At 53.0% G+C, this 18147-nt stretch overlaps 1 protein-coding gene across 19 annotated transcripts in view; it reads left to right on the top strand.

Annotated features, from left to right (window-relative positions):
- Positions 1-18147, top strand: part of LOC105481198 (tensin 1) — a 206471-nt gene that overhangs the window by 155258 nt on the left and 33066 nt on the right. For 12 of the 19 annotated variants that reach the window (XM_011740569.2, XM_071073349.1, XM_071073347.1 and 9 more), the window contains 5 exons: positions 395-1987; positions 8213-8299; positions 13272-13468; positions 14320-14395; positions 17956-18048. In XM_011740569.2, the coding sequence (XP_011738871.2) occupies positions 395-1987; positions 8213-8299; positions 13272-13468; positions 14320-14395; positions 17956-18048 (2046 nt within the window). The remainder of the gene's footprint in view (positions 1-394; positions 1988-8212; positions 8300-13271; positions 13469-14319; positions 14396-17955; positions 18049-18147) is intronic. The other 7 variants (XM_071073351.1, XM_011740571.2, XM_071073350.1 and 4 more) reach the window with 1 other exon arrangement.

Here is an 18147-nt window from a genome sequence, read left to right as displayed (position 1 = left end):
TGAATATTGGCAATTTCAGGTGGTTCAACTGGATTCTATTATGATCCCCATTTTATGGACCAGGAGACTGGCTCAGAGAGTTATTCATGCCTCTGGTCAGGAAGCTGGTGAAATGCCAGAGCTAGGTTTGGGACTGGAGCGATTTGCCCCCAGCGCTTCCTGCTCAGTGCTGGGCTCCGCTGCCTGACCCTGTGTTGGTGAGGCTCTGCCCTAAAGCCTAGGGTAGAGGTATTTCTGTCATCTCCCCTTTTCCCCACCTCAGGGTGCTGAGAGGAGGTTTTAGGATGCAGGGAATGGGAGGTGTTAGCTTTTTTCTCTGGAAGAGTGGATGATACCCCTGCCTCCCACTAATGTCTGCTGTCTGTTGTCTCCGTTCCGGCTCTGTCCCTTGCAGAGGTGGTGGGACACACGCAGGGGCCACTAGATGGGAGCCTGTATGCCAAGGTGAAGAAGAAAGACTCCCTGCATGGCAGCACCGGGGCTGTCAATGCCACACGTCCTACACTGTCGGCCACCCCCAACCACGTGGAACACACGCTTTCAGTGAGCAGCGACTCGGGCAACTCCACAGCCTCCACCAAGACAGACAAGACTGATGAGCCTGTCCCCGGGGCCTCCAGTGCCCCTGCTGCCCTGAGTCCCCAGGAGAAGCGGGAGCTGGACCGCCTGCTGAGTGGCTTTGGCTTTGAGCGAGAGAAGCAAGGCGCCATGTACCACACCCAGCACCTCAGGTCCCGCCCAGCGGGGGGCCCGGCTGTGCCCTCCTCTGGACGCCATGTTGTCCCTGCCCAGGTTCATGTCAATGGCGGGGCATTAGCTTCTGAGCGGGAGACAGACATCCTGGATGATGAGTTGCCAAACCAGGATGGTCACAGTGCGGGCAGCGTGGGCACACTGTCTTCCCTGGACGGGGTCACCAACACCAGTGAGGGGGGCTACCCAGAGGCCCTGTCCCCACTGACCAATGGTCTGGACAAGCCCTACCCCATGGAGCCTATGGTCAATGGAGGAGGCTACCCCTACGAGTCTGCCAGCCGGGCAGGGCCTGCCCATGCTGGCCACACAGTCCCCATGCGGCCCTCCTACTCTGCACAGGAGGGTTTAGCTGGCTACCAGCGGGAGGGGCCCCACCCAGCCTGGCCACAGCCAGTGACCACCTCCCACTATGCCCATGACCCCAGCAGTATGTTCCGCTCTCAATCCTTTTCGGAAGCCGAACCCCAGCTGCCCCCAGCTCCAGTTCGAGGGGGAAGCAGCCGGGAGGCTGTGCAGAGGGGGCTGAATTCATGGCAGCAGCAGCAGCAGCAGCAGCAGCAGCAGCCGCAGCCGCAGCCTCAGCCTCGCCCACCTCCACGCCAGCAGGAAAGAGTCCACTTGGAGAGTCTTGTAGCCAGCAGGCCCAGCCCTCAGCCATTGGCAGAGACCCCCATCCCCAGTCTCCCTGAGTTCCCGCGGGCAGCCTCCCAGCAGGAGATTGAACAGTCCATCGAAGCACTCAACATGCTGATGCTGGACCTGGAGCCAGCCTCCACTGCTGCCCCACTACATAAGTCCCAGAGTGTCCCCGGGGCCTGGCCAGGGGCTTCTCCACTCTCTTCCCAGCCCGGATCCTCCCGTCAGTCCCATCCACTGACCCAATCCAGATCTGGCTACATCACCAGTGGGCATTCGTTGGGAACCCCTGAGCCAGCCCCACGGGCCTCTCTGGAGTCTGTCCCTCCTGGCAGGTCTTACTCACCTTATGATTATCAGCCGTGTTCAGCTGGGCCTAACCAGGATTTCCGTTCAAAGAGCCCAGCCTCTTCCTCCTTGCCTGCCTTCCTTCCGACCACCCACAGCCCTCTAGGGCCTCAGCAACCCCCAGCCTCCCTTCCTGGCCTCACTGCTCAGCCTCTGCTCTCACCAAAGGAAGCGACTTCAGATCCCTCCCGGACTCCAGAGGAGGAGCCATTGAATTTGGAAGGGCTGGTGGCCCACAGGGTAGCAGGTAAGAGGTATTCTGTTCTGACTCCTTCTACCCCTTCCTTATTTGGTCTTCCTGGGGAGAGGTACAGGTCCAGCCATGACCCCTAAGCAGGTGTTGCTTTCACTGGTGGGAGGAGGGTCTCTGGAGCCTACATGTTAGCCAGTTATCCCTTCCTGCATTCATTGTCTGATAGGCACCAAGTCAGACACCAAGTTTCAAAGTTCAATGTCAAATAATTCCTGCCCTCAAGGAGTTTACAGTCTAGTGAGTGGACAGGTACACAGACAGATGATTTCATTAGAAAGTAATGTGTACTGTGACAGGACAGAGGCGGGACCAAGAACCCAGAGCCTGGGAAAGCAAAGCTTACCACCTAGGGCAGTCAGGGAAAGCTTCCAGGAGGTGGTGACTTTGGGGTTGGAGTACAGACTTTCTAGACAGAGAGGAGACTCTGCAATTGCCTGTCATGCTGTCTGTCCTCAGACTTCAGTTCCTTGGGGGAGATGTGGAGAAGGCTGGAGGGAGGTCTTTATAGACTCAAATTCCCCCTTAGGCCCCACTCCCAGAGGCCACAAAAGAGCTGAGAGGGTATCCTCAGGCCCTTAGGCTCTATCTGCTGGGGCCTCTCAGGATATTGTCTTTGAGGGGAGGCCAAGGTTCCCCTTCCGAGTCAGTTTTCCTGTTGGTCTTTGCTGAGAACCAGCCCTGTATGGGAAGCAGGCACCGAGAGAAAAAGCTCCTTTTCCTGTTGGAGAGTGGGCCTTTCTTTTGGGAGAGAGGAAAGTGGGACACTCAGAAGAGCTTTTGGGGAGACAAAGGCAAGAAATGGCAGCATGTCCAGGGCCATGTTGGGAGGGACAGCTGTGAGGTTCCCTTCCCATAGGTCTAAGCCTATGCCCATTCCACAAGGGTGGCTGAACTTGGCAGGAAGACCTGTTGGGTGACTTTATTCTGGAGGTGAAGCCCAGACAGGGGTGGACCAGAGACTCTGGGTTTGGGTGGACTTTGTGCCAGCCCCTCAGCTGACAGGGTGGTGGGAGCTCAGCGAGGAGGAGAGGAGCCTGGGCAGCTGTCTCTGTCCTCCGCCCCTTTTCCTAAATTTAGGGGAAGCTGAGTCACCATGCCAGCTGCAGGGAGGGAAGGAGACACCCTCCCTGGAGATGGACCGTGGGTTTAGGGAAGCAGCTTGGGGCAGGCCAGCTGGCTCAGGACCTGGTGTGGGGGCACAGGCTCCCTGCTCCTGTACTTCAGAGCAGAGCAGAGTCCCCAGCTCCACTATTGGTATAATAGCTTGAAATTGGCCATTGTGGGAGTATTTACACCATAGAAATTGGCAATCAGCCTTACCTCCCATAGAGAGCTGAACTAGCAGTAACCATTCCTTTTACCTGAGCATAGGAACACAGGATGAGCAGCTCTTAACTCTAGGGATGAAACGCTCCGTGGGTGGTCCAGGTGGGCTTTGACTTCTGCCTCTTCCTGCATCTGGGCCCCTGAGATAAAGACACCCCCCTGGCTTTGTCAGCAGAGACCCTTTTCTTCTTGGTTTTGTTGAGGGGAGAGGGATGGGGCTCGCTGAATTCCCTGGGAATTTAATTCCCCTCCCAATATTTTGTGAGGTTGGAGTGGTGGCCTAAATTTTAGTGACACGTTAGTCTAATGAGGGGCAGGATCCAGGAGCCTTCTCTCTGGGGGAGCAGAATACATTTCCTCCCCTACAAGGACCCTTCCATGTAGCTCTCCTGGAGCTTGCTCAAGAGGAGGCCATAACCCTAATGGCCCTAGGAGGATGCCCATCTTGTAGTGGACTGCCTTTTAGCCCTTTCTCTCCTACCAGCTTTCGAGGGCTTCACTGTCAACTTCCATATTCTGTAGCCTCTCAGGCTTTGGCTGCCATGAAATCTTAGGGAGGGAAGGATACTGTTGGCACAATGTTCCCATTCCTTAACCCTGTTTCCGTTTCCTCCATCAACTGGGAGTGACTCAGGAGAAGGGATGAAATGTATAGAGGGGACAGTTATGTTTGGTTCCCAGGGCTATGAAGTTGCCTCTTTGGTTCAAGCCCTGTCATTATAACAGAATTTATGTCAGCAGGTCCTGCATGTGTAATTTCCTTAGTAGCCTTTCAGGGTATCTGCAGTACCTGTGTAGATGAAGGCAGACAGACAAGATCAATGTGTAGAACAGTCTGGGAGGCAGGGAAGATAGATTTCAGCACTACTTCTTTCTGCTCTTTCTACATCTCTGCTGTAAGAAGCTGGAACATATGCTTTGACATGAGTAACCTAGGAAGCTCAGATCCATGGGAGAACCTCTTCATGGCCATGAACTTGATCTGGTTTCTCCTGGCTTTCCTCCTCCAGGTCTGCCTTTTCCCCATTGGCTGTCCTCCATACCTCAGTCTCATGTCCCTGGTTTATTGCACTTTGATCCAATCACCCTTGTGTCTTATTCCAGTTTAAGTCATAGAGAATGTAGGGGCAGTTTTCTAATTTGATAAAAGGTAGGGACCAGAAGCCTATAGCATGCATCACACTTTCCTGTGGAGCACTGGAAGCATTCCTATTAGAGCCAGGGATAAAATAAGGATGTCTGTTATCACCACGTACATATAACATTGTATTGGATGTCCTAGCTAGTGCAATAAGACAAGAAAAAGAAATAAGAGTCAGAGTTGGAGAGTCCAACTGGGTTATCTTATGCCCCGATTGTGTGACTGGACTGATCTCAGATGTCTCTAGAGGTAGAGATTTCAATGCATGTTGGAAATCAGATATAGATCTTATCCTTAAGGAGTCTAGAGTTTAGAAGGGGGAAAAGGAACTGGAACTTTAAAATAGTCTTTTGTAATAAGAGAGGTAAGGAGAAAGCTCTGAAAGAGAGAGGTGAAGCGATCACTATCAGCTAGAGCTGGGGGAGGCAGTGTTAAGTGTGGTTTTTAAATTGAGCCTTGGAAGATGGATAGGATTTTGAAAGTAATTGGGATCACTGGGCAGAGAGGGTTCACAGTGAAGACAGGAGAGCAAAGAAAATGTTTGGAGCATGGCAAGTAGATTGAGAACATGTAGTCTCTGTGAGGGACAGGTCAGGATAGGTAGCCTGGGGTCTGTCTCTTGATAGTCTTCAATACCAGACTAAGGAGCTTGCATCTTACCTGGCAGCAATGTAGGAAGCCATTCCTGTGGTTTCATAGGGGTAACATGCCATGACCGGAGCTGAGGTTCAGGATGATGTGTCTGGTGGGTCTGGGCAGGAAGGACACTACATGGGAGAGACTTTGAGCCAGGAGATGCTGGGAGATTATTAGATAGCCTAAGTGATGTGGGGCTGGATTAGGGTGCTGACCATAGGAACACAAATGAAGAGATGATGCCATGGATCCTGTGGGAGTAGAACCAATGCACTTATGTGTTGATTGACTGGAGTGGGTGAGGGAGAGGGTTCATCAGGAATGATTCTGAGCTCCATGAATAGAAATAGAATGATGGTTCTGTTAACAAGCAGGAAGGCAGAAGGAGGACATTGGGTGGAAGATGAAGCCTTGGTGTTAGACATGTTGAGTCCTCCGAGGGGACAGTAGAGCCTCCAGGGAGAGACGTATGGAAGGCAACTGAACTTTGGAATTGAGCTTGAAAGAATGGGAAGAGCTGCAGGTTTTGGAATCATTCTCACAAAGGTGATGGTTAAAGCTTTGGGTGTATATGAGATCTCAATGTCAGAGGGCTTGGAGAGAAAATAACTTAGGATGGAATGGCCACGAAGAGAGGTAGAGGCTGCAAAGGGGCTGAGAGTGAGTGCTCGGGTGGTGGCAGGAGACCAGGACAGCATGTCATCACAGAAGTCAAGACAGTAAAGGATTTCACGGAGGAAGGGCAGGAGGTTAGCAGTGTCAGCCTGGAGAGATTATGAGGAGGACTGAGAAAAATCCACCGGACTTGCAAATTAGGCAACCCTGTGTAAAACATCAAAGGCATATTTTTAGTGCGTGTTGGTGACAGAAACCAGACTATGGGGGATTGAGGATGAGTGGAGAAGGAGTGAAGACAGCAAGCCAACTACTCATTTGAGTGGTTTTGTGATAAGAGGGGAGAGAGTGGTAGCTAAAGAGGATAGTGAGAGATTGGGGACTTTTTTGTAAATATAAGAGTCATGAGAATGTTTGTATGTAGAAGAGGAGGGGAGTAGGTTGGACATGTGGGGAGGAAGGACAAGAAAAAGAAGAGAAAGAAAGAAGTTGATAGAATAAGGTCTCTAAGGAGGTAAGAGGGGATAGGCCTAGGAGTCCACATAGGTAAATTAGGCTCAACCAGGAGGTAAGATGCCTCTTCATGAAATTAGAATAAAGGATAGATAAAGATAGAGGGAAATACTAATGTCAAGATTTGGGAGCTTGAATTGAAAACCCTTGGTTTTTTTTTTTCACATTTTGTTCTGAAAATAGGAGATGAGTTCAAGGCTCATTCAATCATTCATTCGACATGAACTTCTAATGTGTGCTACTTGCCAGTCTAGGCTTTGTGAAAATGGTGGCAAACAGGACAAATAAAGATCCTTGCCCTTATGGCAGAGATGGATACTAAACAAATAAGCACATATACATAGGTTATGTCAGATAGGTGATACGTGCCATTGAGATAAAGCAGTGAGAGGTAGGGGGTGGCTGGCTGCACTTTCCATGAGATGATCAGGACTGGGCAGTGAGAGATGAGCCCCATGGAGCAACAAGTGCAGAGGCCCCGACGCAGGAGTGTGCCTGGTGTGGCTGGAGCAGAGTGATCAAGGGAGGCATAGCAGGACACAAGTTCAGAGAGGAAATGGGAATGGGGACAGCTTACAGAGAGTCTTCGAGGTGATTGAAAGAGTGGTGGCTTTTACTCCATATGGCATGAGAAGCCTTAGGAAGGATTTGGGCCCAAGAGTGACATCATCCGACTTGTTCTGAATTGACCAGGGTGGGCAGGATGGAAGGAGGGAGAGCAGTTAGGTGGCTGCTGCTGGGCAGTGGCCATGGAACGGGGAGAAGAGTTTGGATTGTGGACATATTTTGGAGGTGGAGCCAACAAGATTACTGATAGATTACACATGGAATGAGACAGAAAGAGAAAGGTCAGAGACAACGCTTAGGTTTGGGGCCTGAGCAACTACAGAATGGAGTTGCTCTTTATTGAGATGGGTAACAATGTACGAAGAGCAGGTTTCAGGGGAACACTAGAAACATGATTTTTGGACACATTAAGTTTGAGATGACCATGAAATGTCTGCAGAGGTTAAGGAGGAGAGGCTGGAACTTAGAGATGTGGGAATTGTCAACGTATACATGCCAGGTAAAGCATAGCACTGGGCAATGTCACCGAGGGGTTGAGGACAGGTAAGGAGAGGTCCCAAGGATGGAGTCCTGGAGCCTCCCATGTTTCGAGACTACAGATAAGAGAGGGAACCAGCATAGGAACTGGCATGGAGCAGCTTGTGAAGGAGAGGAAAGGTAACATAGCTGAAGCTCTGGGGGCCAGGGCAGGGGCAGTGTTGACCACTCATGTGGCCCCTGTGGTGTGAAGGTGGGTTAGGAGTCAACAAGGGGCAAGGAAAGGATAACATAGCATGTCCTTCTAGTGCATCTGAGAAGGTTCATCTTAAGGACTTTTCTGGTGATGACCAGGAGCTGGGGGCCAGAGCAGAAAAGCACAAAGTGTTCCCCAGGAAAGAGGATCACTCAGATGGCTGTGGTAAGGAGCCAGAGTGTGAGAGAGGGTGACCCTTGGGCTCAGGCTGGGTGTGTTACCTGGGTCCAGGGAGAGGCAGGTGCCCAGGAAAAGAGGGGTGGTGCAGGGACAGGCCTGCTGCCTATGGGAGCAGGTGAGGGACACGTGAAGTCTCCTGGTCCCATGCTGGCACCTTTGCTTCCACCCTGGGGTTAGAAGAGAGGGACACACTGTGGTGCTGGCCAGCAGGAGGTCCATCTGCCTTTTAGAGAAGCAGGACCTTGGATCCCCCTCTCTTCCTGTCTGACACCTTCCCCATCTCCCTCCAGTGTGTGCCCAGATCCCAGAGTCAAAACACCAACTAATCTTGATTTTCTCTTTGTTTTTGTTTTGTTTTGTCCTGTTTAATGCCCCATCCCCTTCATTCTCTGTGTTTCCCATGTTCATCTGTTCCCCGTGCTGTTGGTGGGGTACCTGCCTTGCACCATATCCTCCCTTCCTGCCTGCCTCCCACTCCTGCTGGCTCCCCTGGGGTGGGGGTGGGCAGCATACAACGCCAAGCTGCAGGGCATCGGACACAGTGGCAGCTTCCCGCCCCCTCCTCGCCACCGGCTCCGATCTTCCTCCCTCTCCGGTGGGTGGCTCTCCTTCCCCCTTCTGCCTTTCCAGTTCTTTGGCCCACTTTTGAGCATCAGTTTCTCTCTTTTTCACTCCTTCTCCACGTGCTATTCCTTCCAAACCTTCCCCACCTTCTTCCTTCTCTCCTCTGTCTTTTCTTCTCCCTTTTCTGTTGTTCTCTGGTTTCCATCTGTTTCTCCTTCTCCTCCCCCATTTCTCACTATCCTCTCTTCTGTCTCCTCACTTACTTCTCCATCCCTCCTCTCTCCAGCCCTCTCTCCCTCCTCTCTGCATGAGCCAGAGCTCACATCTGCATGAACATGGGCCCCACGCTAGCCTTAGCCTTGCCTGCTGGGAACAATGTCTGGAATGACTAGACTAACATTCAGAGTCCCCTGCGGAGATACAGGCCTTTGCAATGAGGGTGCTCAGTGAGGGCTCCGGACAGTTCAGCACTCCGGCCACCCTGGCCAGACTGCCTGGGCTGCAGGGCTAGGTCTCAGCAGGAGCCAGGCTGAGCTTTGCTTGGGGCCACCAGACACAACATAGAGTGGTGCCCCAGCCCCTGCTGCTCTGTCCACTCTTAAGCATGGCACATCCTGGGGACAGCATACCCCTTTGGTCCCACTCCTAATCTCTGATCCCATGGCTAAGAGTCAGAAGCCCTGGGTTGGGGTCCTGGCCCTGCCTGAGACCACCTCTGCGACTTTGGGCAAGTCTCTTAACTACTTAGAGCTCAATTTCCCAATCTGAGAAGTGGACAGACGATAGTCCTGTCCTGTTGTGTATTTTGCACGGGGTTTGACATGCCCTGGACCTCGTGGATGCTTCATTGGGGTCACGGTAGTTCATTTGAGAATGATGCCATCCACTAACATCTACCTCTGACCTCTGGGACACGCAGGCCCTTAGGTGTTGAGCCCGGGCCAGGGAATCACCTCTTCCTTCCCCTGCTCTTCTGACCCTGGAGGCTGGGTCAGGGAAGATGCCGTGCTCAGGCTTGCCCCACACCATGGCCCTGAGCAGCTCCAGGAAAAGGCCTAGGGGTGATGGGAACTGTTGATTCCCAATGGCAGTATCTGGTGCCTCCATGGCCCCTCCTTCTCCCAGTCCAGGGATGATCAGGAGATGGCTCTAGCAGACTGCTCCCTTCAACCGCCCCTCCCTCCTCTCTTCTCCCTCTGCCCTTCTCTCAGCCCAGTGGTGGGGAGTGCAGTGTTCAGCAGGGCCTGGGTAGGGGCAGGTTCTGGGATGGTGGGCCTGCCTTAAGGGGAGCTGGCATGGCTTGCCCTAGGGCTGCTAGTGTGATCGCCGTGTGGCTTTCTGGTGCCCTGGCCCAGCAGGTGGCCCTCGCTTCCGGAGCCCCAGGCATGCTGTCGGACACCCAGCCCTGCCACCTGGAGCTGAGGAATCCAGTCTTTTAGAAACCGGAAGACTGGAAAGAAGAGCTGGGTCTCTGAGGGTGGCAGTGGCCAGTCTTGGGGGTGCAGAGGAGGCACATCATGAAGCCTGACACCAGCGTACTCGTCCGCGTGATCCAGGGGCGGCGGGCAGCAGTGCTTTGCCAAAGTACATGTATCGGTCTGTGTCAGGGCTACAGCTCCCAGAATTGCAGGGTGTGTGAGTGTGCATGTGAGTGTGTGTGTGTGTGTGTGTGTGTCAGATGAAGGGATTGCCTCCAGCAGTCCGGCCCACGCTAGGGGAGCCTTGGAGTGAGCTGTTGTCCAGCACAGCACTGTCCTGGCAGCAGAGTGACGCCTCCCTGGGAAGGGGGCTGCTCTGGTGTCGTGCTCCTCAGGACTGGGGGCCTGTGTGGAACCCTGGGGCCAGGGTAACTGCTCATCCTGGCAGGGCTGTGGGGAAGGCCTGATGCCCATGTATGAAGCAGCCCTTAGAGGACCCCCAGGGCTCCTTGAACATAGGGTGTTAGGATCCTAAAGACACTTTGTTGTCATAAGGGCACCCCAGCCTTCTCAGCTTCCTGGGAGCTTCTCTTCCTTTCTTCCTCTGGCCACATGGCCTCCTGCTGGGACAGGAGCTGGCCCTAGAGGTTCTGAGGGTGACCCAGTGGCCCCACTATGTACCCCCATCATCCCAGTGTCCTGCTGCCATTTCTGTTAGGCTGTGTGTGTGTGTGTGTGCGTGTGTTTGTGTGTGCACATGCAAGCATGCACATGTGTGTCTGTGCAAGGCACCTGCCTCTGCCTGGGTGGGTGTAGGAGATGGAGGCCCTGAGAGAGAGAATGGGGCCAAAGACTGAGAAAGTCCTGGGGTGGAGGGTAGTGGTGCGAGGGAGCGAGGTGGGGAGAGCAGGCCTGATTTTATTATCGGTCAGCCTCTGGGACGTGAGAGGGTGTTCTCTCCCTGACACTGGCTGTCAGCTTGTGTCCAGACACCCCAGCTTGGCTAAGGAACAATGGGGCTCTCTTCTCTCCCCTCTGCCACGCCAGTCTCCCCTCCCATAGAGCAAGACAAGAGAGAGGGAACATGTCTCTCCAGACACTCCAGGCAGATCTGGGCTTGCCAAGGGGGACAACAGTGGGACACTGTATTCAAAGAATGTGAGTGGCCCTGACTGGCCATTGGTGCCATGGGGCCATTGGTGCTCTGCAGGGGGAGGGGCTGGCCCCGTGGGAGTGGAATGCAGGGTCTTCCCCCTTCCGTAGAGGGAGGTGCTGCCCTGCAGCTCCTTAGCTCTTTGGAGGTCATTCCCTCCATTTCCCTGCCTCTGGTCAGAACATGCTCCCACGTGCCATTCTGGAGGTGACGGAGAGAGGATTGGGAAGGTGCAGCTCACCTTCAGATGGCTGACTGCCTCATGCCAGGATCTCACATTCTCTACGGTTGTCAGGTGCCCCCTGCACCCCAGGCTGCTGCAGGCATCCGTGGCCCCTGAATGTGGAGAAAGCTTTGGGAAGTTTGGGTAGAATGTTCTTGGTTTTTCCAGGAGATTCGGTGCCTCAAATGCAAACAGATCTATTTTTTAAGGGCAAACGTCAGATCCCCCAGCAGGGAAACTGGCCACACCCTGAAAAGGCAGAGGGATCTGCCAGAAAGAGCTGCTGGGGGCAGAGAAGCCCAGAACTGAGACCAGCCCTAATGCATTTCTTTTAACCTTGGGGCTGAACTCAGTTCCAAACCCCAAGAGCGTTTCCCAAATGGGCTTCTTCTGTCACAATTATTGTTAGAAAATCAATGGCTATGTCTGTTTCTCTCTAATGTTTTTGCCAGGAATGAAACCAGTGGCAGTGTTGGTCCAAGCTGCCCAGGAGACCTGAGTGGGATGGGGGCTCTGGGGAGCTAAGGCCTGGGAGTGTGGGGTTGCTGCAGGAAGCAAGCTGGCCACCCTTCCCAAAACCACACTGCTCTTTTCTCCAGGTAGATGCTCCTGGCAGCCCCTGGCTGGGTCCAATGGGACTCCTATTTTTCTGTTCTGTGAATAAGGGCTCTTCAAGGCACGGGGCTTATTTGCTTTAAGTGGAACAGTTTGTAAGTGGCAGAGTGAGGTCAGCGTCCAGTTTACTGTCCCCATCCTGGGTGCTATTTTCTTAGCTGAGATGGCAGCAGGGCTGCCCCTGATTAATAAAGAGCCCAAAGCGGAGACTCAGGGCATCTCTCGGTACCTTCTGCATTTGATGTGCAAATGCCGGTCCTGCTGCTCTCCCGACGCACCCCCCACCCCCGATTATGGGAGCCCCTGATTATGGGAGAGTATGAGGGCGTGTCTCAGAGCGGCTTTGCCTATGTGAGTGTGAGTGTGTGTCTGCCTGTAGGCTTGGCAGCTGGCAGCCTGCTGTTCATGACAAGTAGGAAGTCTTCACAGGTGGTGCTGTTTGTGGCAGCCTTTGTGGCTGTGCCAGACTAGGGGTGCTGGGAGGCGCGCCTGGGGACATGCAGTCCTCACTGTGGATGGCAGAAGATGTTTCTGTCTGAACGAGGGTGATTTCTGCTTGGCTGTACTGGCACATTCCTCGGGGCTGGCAGTGTGTGTGCATGTGTGCACATGCACTGACCCATGTGACCTGGGGCCTTTGGTAAGTCCTAGCGGTGGTGAAAGCAGGGCTGGGAATCTCTTCCCAGAAGATATTCAGGACCAGAAGCCCACACTTCAGGCTGGGTCTTAGCCTCTGGGACCCAGGAAGTGAGTTTTCTAGGATTCTGGGAACCAGCTCAATGAGGCAATGGATTCCATGCCTCAGCCCAGCTGTGGGAAGAGGGAGTGGGAAGGAAGGAGGGTGAGATTAACAGCATCCCCAGGCCTGTGGAATGGGATTGAGATGGGAAGTACAGAAAAGCAGATGGAGCACATGACTTCTCTCTGCCTGCTCTTCAGCTGGGAGGGACACGGTGGGATCTGCCGCCATCTTTGGGGCGGGGAGCTAAGGGGCCAGTATAAGGGGAGTTGGTAAGAGGTTCAGCGGTACACCGGATGAAATTGGGGAACCCCAGAGAAAGCCAAAATTATCCCAGAGGCCAAGTGAGGCTGGGGACTTCGTAACAAGGCTTAGTCATGTCTTTGTTTCTCCTTGGGAGCACCATTTGCAAGATGATGCAATTTAGCTCTTTCCAAGAGTTCTTCCCCACAGGCTTGATGTTGCTGGTTGGTTGATGCAGTTGCCTTGGAGACTCTCTTTTCCCTCCACCTCCCCTCCCTTGTCTGGAAGCTCTGGCCCTCCGCCTCCAGGGGTTGGAAGTAGTTGACATCTGTTTCTTGTATCAGTCCTTTGTGTTCTTGGTCTCAGCCCTGTGTGGAGAGATTCCTGGTGAAGTCTGAGCCAATCTAAGCAGATCCCCTCTCCTGCAGAGAAAACCTGGGGTGTGAACAGAGTTGGGCCCAGGAGGGCTGAGGGGAAGACACTGGGGGATGGCAGGCCAGCCCCAGCTTGGCCTCTGAGCTAGGAGGCACTGCCTTCTCTGAAGGGATTAGGCCGATGGATCATTTCTTACACAAAACGCTCATTGTCCTCTATACCCTGCTTTCCTCCCAGGGGTGCAGGCTCGGGAGAAGCAGCCTGCAGAGCCCCCAGCCCCTCTGCGGAGGCGGGCGGCCAGTGATGGACAGTATGAGAACCAGTCTCCAGAAGCCACATCCCCTCGTAGCCCTGGGGTTCGCTCCCCTGTCCAGTGTGTCTCCCCCGAGCTGGCTCTTACCATCGCTCTCAATCCTGGAGGGCGGCCCAAAGAGGTGAGTCCTTAAGCTGTATCTTGGGGCCACAGAGGGTAGTGGTGCCCACTTCAAATCTCCAGAAACCTGATGGGCAACTTGGCACTGATGTCAGTATACTCAGTGATCTGTACCCCCTGCATCCTCACCCAAACTCTCTTCTCTGACGTGTGGAATCTGGGGCCCATTTCCTTCCTTAAATAGCTTTAAGTCCCTACTTCTTGCATTAATATTGAGATCGAAGTTTCCTTTTTGATTCCTAGAGAGTACCTTAATAAGGTGGTAAGAATCCTGGGCATGATATAGGTGAACACAATTTCAAAACTCCAAACTAGATCCTGGAGAGGGGAAAAATTATTTTTGAACCCTTTGCAGTTATAAGGTTTTTCTCAGGAGCTTTAATTTTCATTCCAAAAGGTTTGCATTTCTAAGACATTTCAGTAGTTGAAGGCAGTGAGTCTCAAACTACAGCATGAGTAAACCAAAAGGGAGTTTGTTAAAACTGTAGCTTCCCAAATCCTCCTCCAGAGATTCCAGGGTAGTAGATCTGGATGGGACCCGGGAATCTGCATTCTAAATGTGTGCCCTGGAAGATTCAGATGTAGGTGGTCCACGGGCCACATTGAGGGAGCGAGTGTACTGGCCTATAAAAGCCAGACTAATGAGTCATTCTGTATAGAAGGGGCTTGTGGATATCTTTTCTCTCCTGCCTCTGGCAGGACCTGTCTCCTGCCCTGAGCACCAGTGAGGAGCCAGTCTGACGAGGGGATTTGGGGGCTGGTTAACTCACTGTCCTCATACCCCAGGTCATCTGAAGGGGAAACTTCTCCTTCTCATGGTTTCCCTCTTTTTCTGCCCGTATTATCCCACAGCCCCATTTGCACAGCTACAAGGAGGCCTTCGAGGAGATGGAGGGAACCTCCCCGAGCAGCCCACCGCCGAGTGGGGGTAAGAATTCCCTGTGAAGCTTGTCTTCCCTGTGTCCCCTTCAGCCCCTCAGCTCAACCCTGCCTGTGGGAGTGCCCCAGGCCTGAGGGTTGGAGGTGACAGTGCCCCAGGTGGGGCCAGAATGTGCTGCTCCTCACCCCCATGGCCCCTTCTCTTCCATTGCTTGTGGCCATTGTCTTCCCCATCGTCCACGCTCATACATCTAAGGGTGCAGCCGCCCGAGTTTTAGGGTCCAGACTGAGTGACCGTGGGACTCTGGGCTCCCACATTGCAGAGTTTTCTTACTTGTTTAGAGTCTTGTTACCGTCCACACTCAAAAGACCCCACCATCTTAGCGTGACTCTTTGTGACTTGACTTTGGCTTTGTTTCTGACCTCCATTTCTGCCTGTATCCAGACACCTCTTCCATTACAGGCAACCTATTTAGCTTCTACCAAGGAGAGAGGGACCCAGGACCCTCAGGCTGACACAGCCCCCAGCTTATCCATCCTTGGCCTCCAGGCAGAGGCATTTAGCCCCCAGCCCCTATACACTTACTGGGGAGGCAGATCCCCAAAGGACAGAGACACGTCCACCTAAAGCCAAGACCCAAATGAGCCGAGGCATGGGGCAGTGTTCCTTTTTATAGAAGAGACATGAAGAGGAACTGGAGGAGGTGGTTGTGGGGAAGGAAGTGATGGATTAATACCAGGCCGCGAGGGACTCAGTGTACTCAGGAGAGGCCTGGGTCAGCACAAGAAGGAGACACTGGTGCTGTTCAGGGATCAGGTTGGCTGGGCCTGGCCCAAGCTATCCACTGGCAGTGGCGAGAGGAGGGAGAACTGGAGCTGGCTGTACATTCCCCTGGGGGCTGGCTGTCCTGTACTGGAAAGGAATGTGGCAATGTACGTGGCCCATGTGCCAGCAGAACTTGTGTTGGCTGCCATCTTGGGCATGAGGAGGCTGAAGCTGTGACTGATTGGCGGCCCCTGGAAGCTGTGGCTCTCCCTTGAGCAGTACTGTCCAATGGAAATATAATATGAGCACATTTATAATAAAATTTCTCTAGTAGTCACATTAAAAAACATAACAGGAAACTGGCTAAATTAATTTTAATGACATTTTTGTTAAATCCAAAATATCCTTTCAATAGGCAAATAAGTCAATAAAAATATTGAGCTATTTTACAATCTCTTATAAAATGTAAGAAGAAACTGGTGAAATTCATTTTACTATGTTTTATTTAACCCCAGTCTAGAATATTAGCATTTCAACATATAATCAATGTGAAAAAGAATGGGATGTTTTGTGTTCTTTTTCATACTCAGTCTTTAAAACCCGGTGTGTGTTTCACACTTATGGCATATCTCCGTTCACTCTAGTCACTCTGTAAGTGCTCTGCGGCCATGTGTAGCTTGTGGCTGCTGTGCTGGACAGGGTGAACCTAGAGCAGGTGACACGAGAGTCAACGCTGCAGCCTCTTGTGGCCGCGGGGAACCTCTCTCCCAGGCCTTCACTTTCCAAGCTGACATCTGCTTCCATTCACTGTTAGCCCTAAATGGCCAGGGAAAGGGCATCACCCTGCCTGGGGTGGGAGCCACCTGGGCTGTGCTAGAACTGGGTTTTGCCACCTTCTCTCCCTCCTCTTGGCCAGCCATGGGTGCCTTGGCGAGAAGAAGTCAGAGGTTCCACAGACACACAGGGTTAGGGAGAGAAGACCGAAGGCAGAGAAACGTGTGGAATTTTTCTCTCAGGAAGCAAAAGGCTTGCCTGGCTTTAGTGTCGCCCACTCATCTGCCTCAGCAGAAGGGCCCACTTGCCCAGGAACCGGGGGAATGAGGAATTCAGGAGCTGGAGGTGAACAAGGGAGGAACCAAGAGAGAGTTCCTGCCCTGTCTGGTCCTCTCGTCTCGTTCACCTCCTCGTGGGCCCACCTGTGCCTCCGCTGCACCAGTTGGTTAAACATGCACATACCTGTGGGCTGGGGCTGCTTCGTGATTATTCCACGAACGACTGTCTCTGAGGCCAGGTGTATTATTTCATAATTAATTTCATTCAATCGCCATTGGTTTGACAAACATTAATAAGTGTTTGATAGGTGTCTATGAGCAAGACACCATGATAGGGAAGAGGGGGTGTGGCAGTGGTAGAAACAGAATCTGTGTGTGTACATCTATGTGTGTGTGTGTGTGTGTGTGTGTGTGTGTGTGTATGTAAAGACAGAGGGAGGATAGACAGAGACGTGAGGCCTAGACCTATCCCATAACTGGAGGTGTATGTTTGTACCCATTTGTCCCCTATGCTGTGTTTGTCCTTTGGACATCCAAGGACAGAGTGAGGGTGAAGGGCAGGGGTGGGCCACCCATTCGGACCCCTGTGATGTCTTCCTGTTCGCATGTGCATGTGGGTGTTCACCTGCACGAATGAGTTATGTATGTTGCTTGCATGGAGAGAGAGTGTATTTTTTCATTGTTCTAAGGTTCCTGTAGGTCTCACTGTCTTTTGGGGAAAGCAGCAGGGGCAGGGAGGGTCGTGGAGCTTTTGCTGCTGGTGGTTCCTGGGCATCTGAGGGCCACGGCTAATCTGTTGAGGCCATTCGGCAGGCCGAGTGTCCTTGGGGCTGTGGTCTCTGTGGGCTCCCAATGTCGCTGATAGGAGACACAGGGTTCATTTTTTAACTCCTTCTCAGAGCTGTGTCAGGAGACATGGCAGCTGCCACCCAGGTATCTCGTGACTGGGCATAACAGCCACCCTGCAGATCAGCTCCGAATCTGGCCGGGTTCTTGGCTAATGGGAAAAAGCCAGCAGCCCTTTCTGACCTTGCGTGTTACATGACACTTGTAACCCAGATGCGTGGCCTGGGAGGAGCCCAGGCTTTGCATAGGGAGTAGGTGCTCTTGGCCACAGATTGCAGCCTTCTCCTCCTTCCAGGACACTGAGGTTTAGGGGGACAGAGCCCCACATTGAGAAGTTCTCTCCTGGGCTTTTCAAGGGACATACTTGGCCAAGGGCTGGCCTGAGGTCTTAGGGTTGGCATAGCCCTGGCCCATTATCTCCTTCTGTCTCTGTCCTTTACAGGGTGTGCCATCCTGAGGCCCAATTTTCTTCTGTTCTCTTCTGAATCCATCCAAGTGCATGTTTTAAATGGACTGTGTGTGTGTGTGTGTGTGTGTGTGTGTGTGTGTGTCTGCGCACGCGCACGTTGGGTAGGGAGAGGAAGAGGGATGAGAGATTATTATAGAGAATGTCAGAGACAGTTGCAGAAGCCTGCATGTGTGTTATAAGCCATTGCAAAGTAAAGGGACCGCACCGAGAAGCTGAGGGCCTAGGGGTGGAAATGGTTCTCTCAAGGTTGGGGCCAAAGCCAGGACAAGGTTGCCATTTCCTGAATCTTTCCCTCTATCCTTTAAACTGCTCAAACGTGGAGAAATGCAGACAGGAAAGGGCAGTGGAGCCAAAGCGCTGGGCTTCAGGGTGGTTCCTCGGCACCATCTCTGGTCCCACAGCCTTCACATGCCTGGTGTGTCTGCCTTCCTGCCCACCTCTCACTCCCTGTGTCTCCCCTCTTCTTCCTGGCACAGTGCGGTCCCCCCCGGGTCTGGCCAAGACACCCCTGTCTGCTCTGGGCCTGAAACCCCACAACCCAGCAGACATCCTGTTGCACCCCACAGGAGGTGAGTTGGGAAGAGGGAAGATGGGGAGGGGGGTCAGGGGGAGGAGGACTCCTGTGGTTCTGGACAGAAACCCGGGCCTCAGAATCCGGTCAGCAGCCG

Source organism: Macaca nemestrina, chromosome 11 (assembly GCF_043159975.1).
Source record: "Macaca nemestrina isolate mMacNem1 chromosome 11, mMacNem.hap1, whole genome shotgun sequence".
NCBI classification, from domain to species: Eukaryota; Metazoa; Chordata; class Mammalia; order Primates; family Cercopithecidae; genus Macaca; species Macaca nemestrina.
This window is presented reverse-complemented; position numbering and strand designations above follow the sequence as displayed.